The sequence below is a fragment of the Phallusia mammillata genome, chromosome 6 (genome assembly GCF_965637545.1).
Source record: "Phallusia mammillata chromosome 6, kaPhaMamm4.hap1.1, whole genome shotgun sequence".
Lineage (NCBI taxonomy): Eukaryota > Metazoa > Chordata > Ascidiacea > Phlebobranchia > Ascidiidae > Phallusia > Phallusia mammillata.
This window is the reverse complement of record NC_137257.1, coordinates 13,856,104-13,872,447: the sequence shown is the minus strand read 5'-3', so window position 1 is coordinate 13,872,447 and position 16,344 is coordinate 13,856,104. Positions and strand designations below refer to the sequence as shown.

The following is a 16,344-nucleotide window of genomic DNA, read 5'->3' as shown; positions in this document are numbered from 1 at the left end:
TCAAATGAAGCTTTGGCAGCTGAATCATGAATCAATTCCAAAAACTGTTCTTGTGTGTTTTCTTCATCCTCTTGAACACCTGCAACAGGGAATCGAAATGGATTCTTTGTTAATGCCATTACTGGAGTGTCAGCTTCAATGGATGGAAAATAACGATGAAATTCAGAAATAAGCTTGTCAAAATGTTCAACAACGTCACCTTGAATAACGGAACAAATACCATTCATTCCAATCATTTTATGTAAAGTTGGAAATGCCGCAACACTACGACCACTCTGTATTTTCCCTTTCCACAATTCCAGCTTTGCAATAAATGCAGCTATCTTGTCCCGTTGTACAATTATGTTCGAACCCACTCCTTGTAACTTGCGATTTAGTTCATTCAAATGACCGAATATGTCTGCAAGATATGCCAATCTCTTCTGAAATATATTGTCAGTAATAATCGACTTCAATTCTATTTTCTTTTGAATTTCAAGAAATTCAATAACCTCTTGCAGTAAAAGCACAAGGCGATTTAACATGTTTCCCTTGGAAAGCCAGCGAACAGAAGTATGATACAGCAAATTTTGATGTTCTGATTCCATGTCCTTACATAGTTTTCGGAAGAGCCGGGTATTCAATGCACTCGCTTTTATGTAGTTTATGATCTTGATTGAAGAATCCAATGTTTTCTTGAGTGCCTCAGGCATTGTCCTTGAGGCCAATGCCTCTCGATGTATGGTGCAGTGCGTCGCAATAATAAATGGATTCTTCCTTTTCACCAGTTCAACAAAACCAGACCGCGCACCCAACATAGCAGGTGCCCCATCTGTGCATACACCACCGAGTTTATCCCAATCCAATTTTTCAGTCTCAAAAAATTCTTCCACCAGTTTGAGCACATCGCTGGCCTTTGTGGTTGTTTCCAATGGCCGACAAAAAAGAAAGTCCTCCTCAATGGCTTGATTGTGAACATACCGGACAAACACCATCAGTTGAGAGAGATTTGCAACGTCAACCGACTCATCGAGCTGAATTGCAAATACAGGTGAAGCTTTGATATTAGCGATGAGTTTAGATTTGATACTGCATGCCATATCATCAATGCGTGACTTAACAGTGTCATTGGACAAGGACACCTGCTTAACCTTGGAAACAGCATTTGAGCCAAGCAAAATATTAGCACACGCTACGAGACACGGCTTTATCAGTGTCTCGCCGATGTTATGTGGCTTTTTGGCTTTTGCCACTTGCAAGGAAACTGCATAAGATGCTGTCAGAATTGCCTTTGAAGTGGTTTGAAACTGACCGGTAGTACCCAATCGCATTTTCTTTACTTGATTTGCTTTTAGTTCAAAGTAGCTCCGGTTCTTTTCGACTAACTGTGGGTGGACTTTTAATTGGTGTTGTTTCAGTTGATAGGGCTTCATGGAAGCGTTTGAAAAAGTTTTAAGACATATAACACATTGTGGTAACTGCTCATTACCTTTATCCACAAATGTGAATCCAAAATTCAGATAATCATCGTCATATTTTCGTTTAACTTTAGTCATAATGATCAACTAAATCTAGACTAGAGAATCTTTCTAGAAATGTAGAATCTACCAGATAACTGCTAAAAGTTATTTACCATAACGTTGCTAGCTTATATCGAGTACAAGTAACCTAATCCTCACCTAAATCTAACTTCAATTTAACCATAATTAACTAAAATCAGCTTTCAGAAATCAGAAACTAAACTCCTCGCACCTCGTGGCCAATCGTTGAGCGGTGACAGGTGTCTGTGACGTAACAATGCAACGAGGATTGCGCCATCAGTAGAAATCGAGGCAAATCGTTACAAATTGTAAAACAGTGCACTAGGACTCGGTGTTTGTTAAAAAAAATTACTTTTGTGACTAACTAATCAGATTTACTTCCTTGGATATTCGAGTAAAACTTAAAACAATTTCCCACTTCCAGACCAGAAAGAATTTCCCACTGCATGGATATTCAGTAATTTCCCACTGGTGGGAAATTTCCCAGCGGTTAAGAACCAGTGGAGTACACATGGAACAACAAACCCAACTTCAAATTACCCACTTGAAATCCTCAAATTCCCCACTAGTGGGTAATTACCCACCGGTTAAGAACCACTGTTCTAAAGCATCTAAGTCCTGATCAAGTGCAACAGTGTCAGCAACTGATGAGCTGTCATCAGAAATTTCATCAGGCAAGTGAAATAAATCACCAGAAGTAGCAGTGTCACTTTCAGAAAGTGATGATACATGATCTAAAAAAGTACTGTACTGGATCACTGTGCAGATATAGCTATAAATTGAAAGTTTAATAAACTAAAAGAGGGCTAAGCTTTGTCAAGTGTCCTTAAACTATTCTTCAGTTGATAGCAAATCAACTTCCACGCTGCATTACCACCATAATCAAAACTGCATTCAACCTCTTTCAACAAATATTACTAATTGATAGCCTACATTACCTAACATGTAGACCACTGGCAATGCAAAAATACTAACCACTTGGATCTGAAAAAAGCTTAGTTTTTCGAGGTGGCAGTAAACATTCTCTGGCTATAGCTGTTCTTTTTTTGGATAGTTCCACCAACATTTTTCCCCTTAAAGCTGTCATTGTTTATGTTTCTTGCTGCTGAACCGGTCAGAATGCTATATCTCTGGGTTTGTAATCCTTCTTAAACTACTGTTTAAAACAATTTTTAATATAGCCTTTTTAAAATTTTATTTTCCTGTAAACATATTAATACTTCAATATAAAACAGATCAAAAGAGATCCCCTACTTAAAGCAATAACCAGTAACATACCTGCTGTCCGACTACACTGCGCACGTTGACGAAGTAGGTCACGTGACCGAGAGGCGAGATATTATTGGACATGAGAATATACCATGTTTTAGAAAACGTGTTTGCGAAAAGTTGTCATATACAAGGTTTTACCATGGTGGTATCTAAGCAGTGCAGCAATTTTCCAACATAAATTACTTCGCACATGACGCAGAACTAAGCAAAAACCACAAAAATCAATAAAAACGATTTTTTTGTTTAATGGCGCTTACTAGGTTTTATCAAATGACGGCAGAGTTACCTCTTATAAATTTCACAACAGAAAGTATTTGACATGTTTGTTACTGGTATTCATATTACCTTTAGCATAAAATAGACCAGATTAGTTCATTTGTATCACATACAAAGTACAAGAGGTTTTTTTTGGTGTTGCGTGACTACAAAATATTTTTTAAGAAGCAAAATACAGAAAAGCTGCAGACAGTGCACACTGTTTCGACCTATAAGGTCTCATTAGTGCAGCTGGTGACGAGAGATCGGCCGCATTGGCTAGTTTTACATTGATACTGTGACACTGAGCCGACTTCACTGTGGTTCCCAAGCAGTTGCTTGGCCACTGTGAGCCAGTTTCATTTGTGCTGTATGCCCAGTTGTGGCATCGCACAGACTGGGTGATGTATGGGGTTGTACCCTGTTGCTCACCACAAACTGGAGTGCCGTTTGATGGCTACACTAGCCAATGCGGCCGATCTCCCGTCACCAGCTGCACTGATGAGGCCTTATAGGTCGAAACAGTGTGCACTGTCTACAGCTTATCATTTATTGGCTCTATGCTTTTACAAAATACAGAAAATAACTTAAATTTTATTCCAAAACAAAAGTATCTCTTCAAGTGATTAAAATAAAAACCAAATCGCTATCCTTTGCGTTGTTCCTCTTGTATAAACAATACCTTATCACTATTCAAACGAGGAGTTTCTTCCCGAACTTTGCCCCACTTTCAATGCAAACATTTGCAAATTCTCGATCCTCCAATTGCTGAAAAGTGGATCATGTCAAGGGGCTCCTCTAAAATACGCAATCTGTACGCAATCTACTTATAAAACGTATGCAACTTTTAAAAATGTTGACGGTTAGGGCTTTTAGGGTGTGGGTGAGGGTTTATAATAAAAATAACACTATAATTTAGTTTTAGATGTCCAGTTTGGGCTTAATATGTGTTGAGAGTGGTACTAAACACTGTATGGTACCGCATGTTAACACTTGTGAGAAAATTAGACCTGAAAGGCATCTGAAATTAAATTATAAAGTTATTTGTATCACAAACCCTCACCCTGACCCTAATAGCCCTAACCGTCAACATCTTAGTTAATTTTTTTTAGTAGATTGCGTATAGTTTGCGTAGATTGCGTAGATTGCGTAGATTGCGTAGATTGCGTAGATTGCGTAGATTGCGTATTTTAGAGTAGCCCCATGTCAAGTGTCAAATTCTGTGGAAGCTGGTAACAGTTTTTCTTTCTGTGTATTAGGAAAATGAACTCCGGCACTTCGGTCCGTGTACACCACACCACGTAGAACAGTGGTTCTCAAAGTATGGGTCGCGCAGGGTCAAAAAATGGGTCGCGCTATGGCGATTCAATGCTGTCCAAACGAACAATTGCTGCATTAAGTAAACACAAACGAATTTACTTAATGTAGTAGTAAAGTCACCTCACTCGACCACGTTGTACAGTAAACGGAACCAACTATTACCACATACAGACGACAATAGGCTTCCAACTTTACTGTTACGCACATGGCGATTGTAACGTGACACGTCGTAGCACGGGAAATAGTCGGACACGTTAATCATGCGAAACTGAATGTGGACATGTACCAGTTAGCGTTTAAGGATGAGTAAGTATTCGCACAAGGAAACATTTTTAGAATTGGGATTCACTTCTATCAATGATCATAGTGCTGCAAAGCCACAATGTGTGTTGTGTTATGCAGTGTTGTCGAACGAATCGATCTCGTTAAGTCTGCAGCCATTTGACATGGTCCTATAGGAGCCCATATATGCGGCGACGACGTGGCCTCGAAATTGCAGTCCGTCTTAATACATTTTTGATGTTTGAGACTTGGGTCGTGAGATGTTCATAAAACTCAGATTTGGGTCGCGGTCATAAAAGTTTGAGAACCACTGCACTAGTATGAACACCGCTGCCCTAGAACTTATCAAATAGCAATAGGAGATAAGAAAAAATCTTCCCAAAATGCATTTTCGTTTATTTTCTTAAACAGGTGCAGCATGCAATATCATGATCCTAAAATGTATTTTTGCATCGAAGGCCGCACTTAGTGCACTAAAAGGCCGCATGTGGGCTTGAGGCCGCAGGTTCCCCACCCCTGGTTTAAATGCTGTCGTTCTTCAAAAAAGAGCTTCGATTGTGGACAGCTGTTCCTGGACCATGCTACTAACATGATAACGAGGATCTACCACTGATCTAGAAAAAAGCCTGGATAGCGCAACCAGGCGTTACGATAAGGAGATTTTTGAAGCCTGTGTGGAGGTTTTGCCGCCATATTGGAAGGATCACCTGGTACACTGGGCAAAGCAGAAACACAGTGTTATGCATTCCGTTGCAACAAAAAACGCTAATAATGTAGAAGTATAAGTGACGGCAAAGGCAGTGATGATGGAGAGAGAGCGGTACAAAGCCCAGATATTCCCGTACATTTCACAAGTAGGATATATTTTTGACATTTTGTTTGAGTTATAGTGATGGCAAGTTGGCAAATTTTAGTTGTATTGACTTGGAATATTGGTGTTTGTTATATAACTACAGATCTTTAACCATTATAATTGTACAAGACAAGCAGACCTTCTTCACGATGTAGTAGTACCGATTTATCCAAGTGATGTATACATTTTGTCAAATCCTGTGGTGTAGTGGTTTATCACATTTGCTTTATGGCAAAGGACCCTGGTTCGATTCCAGGCGGGATTAATAAAGTATACAATCACTTGGTTATGTGGTTTGTTGATCTAAGTGGTAAGTTAATCTCAATATCAAACTCACATGAACTTCAGTTTTTTCATTACTATTTTACACACATTTTTATTACAGGTTTAATACTTTTGCTCCTAGCATTGCATCTTAGTCGGACCGTCGAAAGGCCGGATAAATAACATTGGCAGGCAAACCTGAAATCACAGCAAACACTCTCTGGTTTGCTCGGACCATTTTTAAGAAAAATATATGAACCATACTAGCCAAATTATCACTCTAACAGAAGATACTGTTTCCCCATGAATCAAGACTGAACCAATACAGCAGGTGATAATTAAATTGTGTTAATTGAAATAATGAATTAGAACATTAAAAGTAATACATGAAAGAATGAGAATATATTTAAGCAACAACTGAAATTGAAACAGCATAATAAATGGCACCAACACAAAATGAAGATTAATACTGCTGCACAGTCTTAGTTTCCAATGTTGTTGATTAGAATAAATATTAGGCTACACAGCTCAGGTTAAAAGAATTTACTGGTAGATAAGCTACCATACAGTTTATTAGATTGTTCAATCATTTGTTTGATGTATTGACTTTCCAGAATCTATTTGCCCATGGCTTTTGATCACCCCTACATATTTCTAATAAGGCATCATGGGAATCATTCCTTAACGAGTGCTTATATATTGTTGGTCTAAAATTGCCCAACCTGGCTTCGTTGACTTGTATTAAAGGTATTTTATTCTGTTGGGGGCTTCAACAACAACTCAGCTACTTAAAGCGACATGCAAGCGCCTTCTATGGAGAAGCAGTATCACAAAAAATAGCAATTGCCAAAACCAAGATTCTACCAATATTTTAAAAGTGATGAATAATATACGCAGGTCCAAAAATAAGAGAATTTCATATTTTGCAGTAATTAGAAAGTATAATTAAGAAAATCGGAATCCAAAATGATCATGATTATGCAGATGTTCCAGCAACACAAACTTTATCTGTCTATAAAACAGGAAACATGGTCAAAAAACAAACACGTTTCATTTGCACAGCACTCAGTTCACCTACTTTTTAAAAAGATTTAAATGCATGTCACAACAGATAACAAATTACCAAATAGTAAAGGAATATTAGAAGCAATAGCATTGTCAGTGTTGATGGATGTTCCTCATTCTAAAGTGTTCCAGGGACTGACCATTCATTTGATTGTCCTGTTATGGACAATTATAAATTTGAGCTAATCAAAATGACATCCAAATGCTACACAAAAGTTAGACTTAACTGCAAATGTCAGAAAAATCACTGGAGACCATAAAGTAGAGCAAAGTAGTTTTTTTATTCCTTTTTTATAAAGTAGTTCTGATTTGAAATATGCAATAAAAGTTATTTTTGGGGTTTAATGCATGTTGCATTATTGTCAAATTGTCTTTTTTTAGATGAAATTAGCATCAACAATTGCATAAATATATATATCTTCGCTGCTGAATACCTACGTGGGTGAAATGGCAAAAATGTAAATCCGACGACATCAGCAATTTCTCTCCACAGAACCGCGTAATATGCGTATATGAAGATCAATATATTTAATACAACCTGAAATCAACATAAAAATATGAAACACAATATAATAACTTCGCACTAACACTGAATTTAGTCCAAATAACGTTCTGATGGCTGCCACCGCCTAACGCAGGTGATCCTTCCAATATGGCCGCCGTACCCTCCATGTAGGCTTCACTTTTCCGCTTGAATGCGCTATCCAGGCTTTTTTCTAGATCAGTGGGATCTACCCCTCAAAAGGACCTAATTTCCTGTAGGTGGCGCAATAGAGCATTCGCGCCAAAAAGGCGTATTAGTGAGAGTGTACTTATATTATTTGGTCGTGGTGTGTAGTTTAATTATGTTGTGTTTGTTTCAAAAAACGGAAATTAAATTTATTAATTGTCATGTAGAGCAATAGCATGTGGAGCTGCTGCATCAGCGAGCTGACAGCAAAGTGAGTTGTTTTAAATTGTAAAGTAGTCGTTAAAAATTTAGCAAGAGAACTTAATTCATTGTGTTTAATATACAGACACAAAGGGAAAATCGCCAACGAAGGTAATACAGTTGATTGTTAATTAGGAAATATGTGTGCCAGATGATTTAACATAAATAGAAATGCTGTACAGATTTATGCCCTACCGGCAGTTTAGGGCCCTACAACAGTAAGTGACCTGTTTATAATCATTACCATACATTACTATTATACGTCTTATATTTCACAGACAAAATAAAATATCCCAAAATGCAAAGTGGTGTAACTGAAATTTGGTGTAATTAATCCATCTATTGCATTATTATTTACATATGGCTTTCCAGAAACAAATTTCATCATAGAAGTAGGACCATTTTTTTAAAAATATGCCTGTTTATAAAATAGATGACAACATTGTGTTTTTAGACTTAAGAAGAGTCCCATTAAAAAAAAGTAAGTATGTGACATTGTTAATCACACATAACAGTGGATTTCAGTAAGGTGTTTGTGCCAATAGATTATGTCTATGATAGAGCTAATGACATCACCATTTTTGTAGGCACCAAAACAGGACACCCCGGCAGAAAATGTAAGTATGTGGAATTATTAATAACACATTTCAGTAAGGTGTTTGTGCCAATTACGTCTATGATAGAGCTAATGACATCACCATTTTTGTTGGCACCAAAACAGGACACCCCGGCAGAAAATGTAAGTATGTGGAATTATTAATAACAGTGGGTTTCAGTGAGGTGTTTGTGCCAATTGATTATGTCTATGATAGAGCTAATCACATCACCATTTTTGTAGGCACCAAAACAGGACACCCCGGCGGAAAATGTAAGTTGGTAAAAGACTTTAAGTGTAAAGTTTTTTGAAACAGTTGCAGAAAGAAGAGAAATAAACATGAACAAGTTGTTTATGGTGTCTTTTTTGAAATTTTTAAAGTAAAGATAACAGTGCACTGGTGATCACAACAGTGATTGTTAAAGTGTATGCATAATGTGTTCCATATACACAAGTTCTTTGGCAGTTATGTTTATGATAAAAAGATAACAATATTTAGGATTTTATTTACTAATATGAGAACTCGTGTAAACTATCATGAGAATTCCAACCACACCCATGGGGCTCTCATTTGTGGTCGTTGGCATTTTTGATAACCCAGTAGCCTCGCCAGTTATGCGGCGCCGTTGTCGAATAAATTAAGTTGCCGCAACATGTGGTGCCGGAAATCAATGTACAACCACAATGCACCGGGTAACTTGCGACGCTAAGTTGCCGCTGCTATCTTCACATCTAAATGTGGGAAATTCATATCTAAATGTATGGAGATGTCCCACAATGCACCGGGTAACTTGCATTGCAAGTTAGCTATGTTTCATTGCAGGTTAGCTATCTTGCTGCAACTTAGCTATATTGCAGCAACTTAATTTATTCGACAACGGCGCCCCATAGCCAGTAGCCCTATGAAACTGGGGGTTTGTAGTGCAACCACACCTGTTGAGCGTTCAAGCCTTGGGTTTTTTAACTGCCATAAGCTTTTTGGTTAACCACACCTTTAAGCGTTCAAGACCGCAGGGTTTAAATCTGCAGACTTAAGGCTAACCACACCTGTTGAAGTGTTCAAAACTTCTTGCCGTAATAGTAAAATACTATTGCAGTGAGTCAATCACACTCAGGCGTTCAAGATAAATGCTCAAGGGTTAACCACACTCAGGCGTTCAAGCTAAAAAGCTTAGGGGTTGACCGCAATAATGTGTTTCAGGAAAAATGCTTATTAGGTAATAACACTTTTAAAGCATTCGCACTGATACTGATAAACTTTTCAAACGATGTATTACAAAAAAATGATATTTTGTCTATCACATGCACAACTAGATATTGCAGCATTTAAGCGCATATAAACCTACTGTCCACAATGGAACATTGTGAAATTGTGTAAAGACAGCTGATGTGAAAACCTTGTTTGCATCTCACACACTTTCCCCCTTCCCCATAATGCTGGTATTGCATAACATGGTGCCAGTTGAAAATATTTTACACTGGTCTCTCTTCAGACATCCTTGAAGGCAGTTACCAGAAATACAGTGGAACATATTTTTTCGATATACAAATGTGAAAGCGGGCTACATAAGGTTTGTGCCTGCTGCAAGCCATTTTGCGTGCATGCAAATGAAAACACAACAACTAGAAGAATCGTTTTGTGGGGTTCGCATTGGAACTTCCACTGATTCTAGTTGGAAATGGAATTTTTCAGCCAGCAGGTAGTTAGCCAACTCCTTCGCAGCTTGAATCTTTGTACTTATCCTAATACAAGGCATTTCAATGGGATCCAAGTAAATAAGTTTTTTGTTTTCAATATCAATTGTCAAAAGAATCCAGTGGCGCTGCGATGGGTTCCATGGAATGAAAATAAGCTTTTTGTCTGTAAGGGACATGCCACGCCAAAGATTTTCAATGGGACCCTTTTTTCAAGGAGTTGTGCCACCATAGAACAGACATATAAAGTATGGTTGTTGGCAGAAACTATCTGCCACAAAAATGGTTAATTACTTCGCCATAAAGCCATCCAGCTACAAAGCGTTCATCAACTCTTTTTAATAGTTGCTCTTCATGTTTTGGTAAAGTTGGTTCCAGTGACTTTAACTCCACAATTGAAAGGGAATGTGTTCCACTTACCAAAACTTGTTCATTAAGTTTGTAACCTCTGAAGGCTTTCTGGTGTAAAACTGTTTAAAATTGGCTTGACGATGGGAGCTTTTGAAGTTACCTTGTGTGAAGGGGGAGGCATAGTAGTCACTTGGTACAATGACTGGAGAGTATTTGCAGAAGCTCCCACTCTTGATGTAAATGGGTTCACCTTTGGTCGTTTACGAGGAAGCTCATCACCACTTTCAGACCGAAGCACCTTTCTTTTTGTTTTAACAGATTTGTGTTTTAGAATTCTTGAAATTCTAAGTCCATCATCATAACAACAGATTTTTGCTAAGTTATCTTCGATGCATTCGATGTCTTGAATAGCTTGTGTAGCAATGTGTATTTTTTATTTTTTTTTATTTTAGCGGCATGTCTGACACGTCAAGGCAATTTTGTATTTCCTTTAAAGTCTAGCGGTCTTAGATGTCCCGTTTTCTAAAACAACACACCCTAGCACAGTGGTTCCCAACCTTCCATGGACCTTGGCCCCCTAAAAGTGTAATTTTTGCCTGGTGGCCCCCTTCATGTAACCTTGTAAGTCCTGTGGCCCCCTTAAAATGTAAATGGCAAACTCGTGTGGAAATTGGATACTAATATCGGCTTTAAACAAGTCGAATAGAGTAAATAAGGGTCCGCATTCGTAAAAAGCCTCAATATAGACAAATAGTATGCAAAAAAAATAGGATTAAATTAGGGACTTTTTAGTGGGTGTTTCTGGTAAATCTACACCTGTGGCCCCCCTGAACACAGCTCGTGGCCCCCCTGGGGGGCCATGGGCCCTGGTTGGGAACCACTGCCCTAGCACTTACACAATCGTAAACTGTTTCTTGTCGCCGCCTTCGTTGCACAATAATTATTTCCCTTGTTCGGAGCGACACCACCTTCGCTCCGAGCTACAATAATGCGTTGTCATTTCACTATATATTCGCGTTTGCTAATCTAGGAATTCACTAACTAACCGACTCACTGTTAAAATAGTAACCACTTTGTGTACGTTCGTTTGTTCAAAATTGCCTTGCTGCAAAGTAAGTAATTTGTGTGTGGTGTTTTGTTTAAGTTACTTATACTTTCCATAACGTCTGTTAATAAATTTTACTAACGCTCTTAAGTATTGTTTTGTTATACTCTCGTGTAGTCAGATCGCGTATTTTCTTTCCTTAACTTCTAAGTTGCTAAACTAGTTACACAGCGATATAACTTATTCGCAACAGTACCTTAAATCGCAACACTTGCTCCAAAGCTTTTTGGGATGTTACATCATAAGACATATTTTTTATGTCAACCAACAAATCGTTGAATTTCCGGATGGTTTGCAGTCTTGGAGTGTCTTCATTCGCAACAGTGGGTGAATTCACAGTTGTGTTTGAACACAATGAATAAGTTGAAATGATATTACTAACAGCTTCTTTATTCGGTTTTGATGCACTTATAGCGTTCACAACATTTGGATCCAACACCATGTGAACAGAATTGTGGTACCATTCAGGTAAACTTGACCAATCACCATCATCATACTTGTTAAACACAGCAAACATGTGCTTGCATGGCAAGAAGTGTCGGGTATAATCTGCACATGTACATTTGGGAAATTCTTCCTTTGATACCAATTGCACAGTGTACATTTGGTCAGTAGATTCACTTTTAACTGAGAATACATTTCCATTTCTTTCGATTGTGTTTGATTGCAAATTTGCAGACTCCCCAATTCTTTGAATACAATGTTTTACCAATTTTCTTGGTCTGTTTTGTAAAAAGTCAGGAACAGAACTGTTGTAACTTCTGTAGTTGCTTATAAATCTCAAGTTTTCTTGCTCATACCTAGATTACATACTTTTTTTCATACACCGACAGTCAACTATAATTAAATAAAAGTGTATGAGACACATGTGAATATTCCTTAACAAGTTGAGTACGTGTTGAGACAAATGTTGTACAAACAGGGATCCAACAGATTATATTGTTGTTGCAGCTTACTTGGTTTTTCCTTCTGGGAGAAAATCTTTGTGTAAAATTGTAATCAGTCCAGATAAAGATTTATCTGTTCTGAAACGTGTAAGGCATTCTTTTAAAACTCGATTTTGTCTTTCCACACCATTGTTGGGGCGAACAAGTACTTTTAATTGATCTGCTCGATACAGCCACAACCAACGCTAAAAACATACCTGTCATAAATACCTAGCTTGTATCTTTCATTTAACAACCTTCCTTGCCTCTTTTTGTGATAGCCAAGTTTTAATAAAATACTTTTGAAGTTTATCATTATCATTCCATTGAACACATGACTGAAAATCGTGTAATGCTGTTTGGTAAGTTTCCTCACTTTCATCTCTGGCAATAGCTCTCATAAATGCTAATACTTCATCTTTGCTATCCCGAACACCGTTTTCAGACTTTTTAACCCAACGCTCCCATGCTTGGTCACGATGAAAGTCGCATATTAAAACATGGCAATCTGCCAAAGTATATAGTTTATATATTAGTCTTTTCATTAAAGATAAACATAACTAAGTTCAAAATTTTGTGTGATAAAACTAGCCACAACCTGGTAGTTCATGTTTGTTTCAACACACACAAAAAACAAGGGCAGGGCAGGGCATGTTTTGAAGTCTTATATGTAGCATCTAGTAGGCAAATGTCCTGCCATGGACAATCAACATAGTTTGCTCTGATGCAATTACAGGAGGTGTTTTTTCATCTGTAAGGTTTAAATTAGTGGTGTTTACCACATTAGGAATATATGGTCTAAAAAAATGTTGTCCTCTGGATCACCAGACTTGACCCACTCGTCAACCAAACATTGGATATTTGTTTGTTCCATTTTAGCCAGTTTACGTTTGGAAAATGCCCTGTAGAAGTGGCTCTCGACATCCTTTTTGTCGGAAAAACTCTTCTGTATGTGTTTGATGGTACATTATCATTTTTAAACAGTTCATGCATCACAAATAATTTTAAGCCTCTCATCATCTCCCCAATATTGCAAATGCCTTCATTTATGCAATGATCCGCTTATCAACCTTTTGAAGAAATCCTGCCGCCTACCATACAAACAAACACATATATGTATGTCAAATTATTATATTAGGTGAAACATTGATCACTTATGGAGATATTTGGTAGAAAGAATCAAAGCAAAAGATTTAAAAAATCAAAAATAAATCATTTATATGTTGGAATCAATAATGGTGTTTATCACATACTTCTCCTTATATATGGTCGGAAACGAATTTTTATATTCTTGACCATAACCTCGTTACGAATTTCGAAACAAATTTTGGACATATCTTTTGACTACTAGATGTCAGTAGAGGATTGCAAATAAAAAATGTTTCGAAATTTGTTTCGGAATTTTAAATGTCGTAAATTATACACTTGGGGTTTCTAAGTACAAATTCACACTGCATCAAGTTTATGTGAATAAATGCATAGCGAAATTCCCACTATGTTAAGCGTAGTTTCACCAATCAATTTCCAGTAACAAATTTGTTTCCAGTAACAAATGTGTTTCAAGTAACAAGTTTGTTTCAAGTTTTTGAACGCTGCAGTAATATTCCACAAGGTGCAACAATATTTCAAGTTTTCAACGCCCGAGTGAAGGCACAACTTCTCATAACAAATTCGTTTCAAGTAACAAATTCGTTTCCAGGAACAAATTTGTTTCCGGTAACAAATTCGTTTCAAGTAACAAATTTGTTTCCAGTTTTTGTATGCTGCAGTAATAATCCACAAGGTGCAACAATATTTCAAGTTTTCAACGTTTGGGTGAAGGCATAACTTCTTGTAACAAATTCGTTTCCAGTAACAAATTCGTTTCAAGTAACAAATTTGTTTCGAGTTTTTTTACGCTACAGTAATAATCCACAAGGTGCAACAATATTTCAAGTTTTCAACGCCCGAGTGAAGGCATAACTACTTGTAACAAATTCGTTTCCAGTAACAAATTCGTTTCAAGTAACAAATTTGTTTCGAGTTTTTGTACGCTGCAGTAATAATCCACAAGGTGCAACAATATTTCAAGTTTTCAACGCCCGAGTGAGGGCATAACTACCTGTAAGAAATTTGTTACTTGAAACAAATTTGTTTCCAGTAACAAATTCGTTTCAAGTAACAAATTTGTTTCGAGTTTTTTTTACGCTGCAGTAATAATCCACAAGGTGCAACAATATTTCAAGTTTTCAACGCCAGAGTGAAGGCATAACTATTTGTAACAAATTCGTTTCCAGTAACAAATTTGTTTCGAGTTTTTGTACGCTGCAGTAATAATCCACAAGGTGCAACAATATTTCAAGTTTTCAACGCCCGAGTGAAGGCATAACTACCTGTAACAAATTTGTTTCGAGTTTTTTTACGCTGCAGTAATAATCCACAAGGTGCAACAATATTTCAAGTTTTCAACGCCCGAGTGAAGGCATAACTACCTGTAACAAATTTGTTTCGAGTTTTTTTACGCTGCAGTAATAATCCACAAGGTGCAACAATATTTCAAGTTTTCAACGCCCGAGTGAAGGCATAACTTCTTGTAACAAATTCGTTTCAAGTAACAAATTCGTTTCAAGTAACAAATTTGTTTCCGGTAACAAATTTGTTTCGAGTTTTTGTATGCTGCAGTAATAATCCACAAGGTGCAACAATATTTCAAGTTTTCAACGCCCGAGTGAAGGCATAACTACTTGTAACAAATTCGTTACTTGAAACAAATTTGTTTCCAGTAACAAATTTGTTTCGAGTTTTTAACGCTGCAGTAATAATCCACAAGGTGCAACAATATTTCAAGTTTTCAACGCCCGAGTGAAGGCATAACTATTTGTAACAAATTCGTTTCGAGTTTTTGTACGCTGCAGTAATAATCAGGGTTGCCAGGTAGTGACGATTGGATTCGGACAATATTTGTCTGAAAATCGGACATTTTAGGACAAAAAAAAACTAGAGCGTATAATTGCAAACAAGGTATCAATATCGAAGTGCCAACAGCCATTTTTGTGCGCTTACGTTTCCTACACTCATAAGCGCGAGTTTTAGAAAAATGCAAAGGGGTTGACGTAAAACATGACAAACTTCCCATTTTTGACAAAAAAACGACATGTTTAAAATAATATTTAGTCGGCAATTGCAAACACGTTGCTGTAGCGTTTATCGGTGGTTTTAGCAACGTTAAAAAATGTTTCGTCAAGTTGCTGCTTCATATCACCAGAGATAACCGTTTATTACAACACATTTGCATTGTACACAACAATGGCCAGACATTCACTGGTAGGCAATTATGTGTTTAACGTCATAAACAAGGCACTAACCAAAACAAGTTGCAGTTTTGATCAGGGAGTCGAACCGGAACTGAACCCGAACCCGCGAACCGGTTGGAGCGGTTAATTTCATTAAACCCGAACCGCTAATCACTATTTTCTAAAAACCCGAACCGGAGTTGAACCCGATATTTTGTTTGGCGTTGGACCCGAACCGGAACCGAACCAGTAAAACATGAAGTCTGTTTTCTATTTTGTGATTTTTTTCAGAACAGCGCACTGAAGATACACGAGATAACGCTTATAGGGCGTGTCAAAACTAACAGTGCACGGGCAAAATTCTTTTGGAGTTTGATAAGGCCAGGTAGATGATGGGTAGAATTAAATTAAAACAAATAAAAATTTGAACCGGTTTAAAAACCGCAAACCGGTTCGGACCGGATAATTTGCCCAAACCGGAACAAAACCCGAACCCGAAAATATACATTTTTGAAAATCTGAACCGAACCCTTTAAAACAAAGCCAAGTGAACCCGAACCGAACCTGAACCCATATGACAAGCGGTTCGACTCCCTGGTTTTGAGCCACGTTTTGTCGTTAAAAAGGTTTGCAACCTT

General features: G+C 37.5%; 1 protein-coding gene and 1 long non-coding RNA gene across 2 annotated transcripts; one reads left to right on the top strand and one right to left on the bottom strand.

Moving 5' to 3' along the window:
- Positions 1–314: 314 nt before the first annotated feature.
- Positions 315–1,535, bottom strand: LOC145234311 (protein FAM200C-like; the record flags this gene model as incomplete). The annotated part of the gene is made up of 1 exon (XM_080099052.1): positions 315–1,535. A coding segment is annotated over exon 1 (1,221 nt), but the record flags the coding sequence as incomplete, so codon positions are not given.
- A 3,779-nt stretch (positions 1,536–5,314) lies between these two features.
- LOC145232925 (uncharacterized) lies at positions 5,315–6,779 on the top strand. The gene is made up of 2 exons (XR_013860959.1): positions 5,315–5,503; positions 5,888–6,779. It is a non-coding gene; the product is annotated as an uncharacterized LOC145232925 (long non-coding RNA).
- The last annotated feature ends 9,565 nt before the right edge of the window (positions 6,780–16,344 follow it).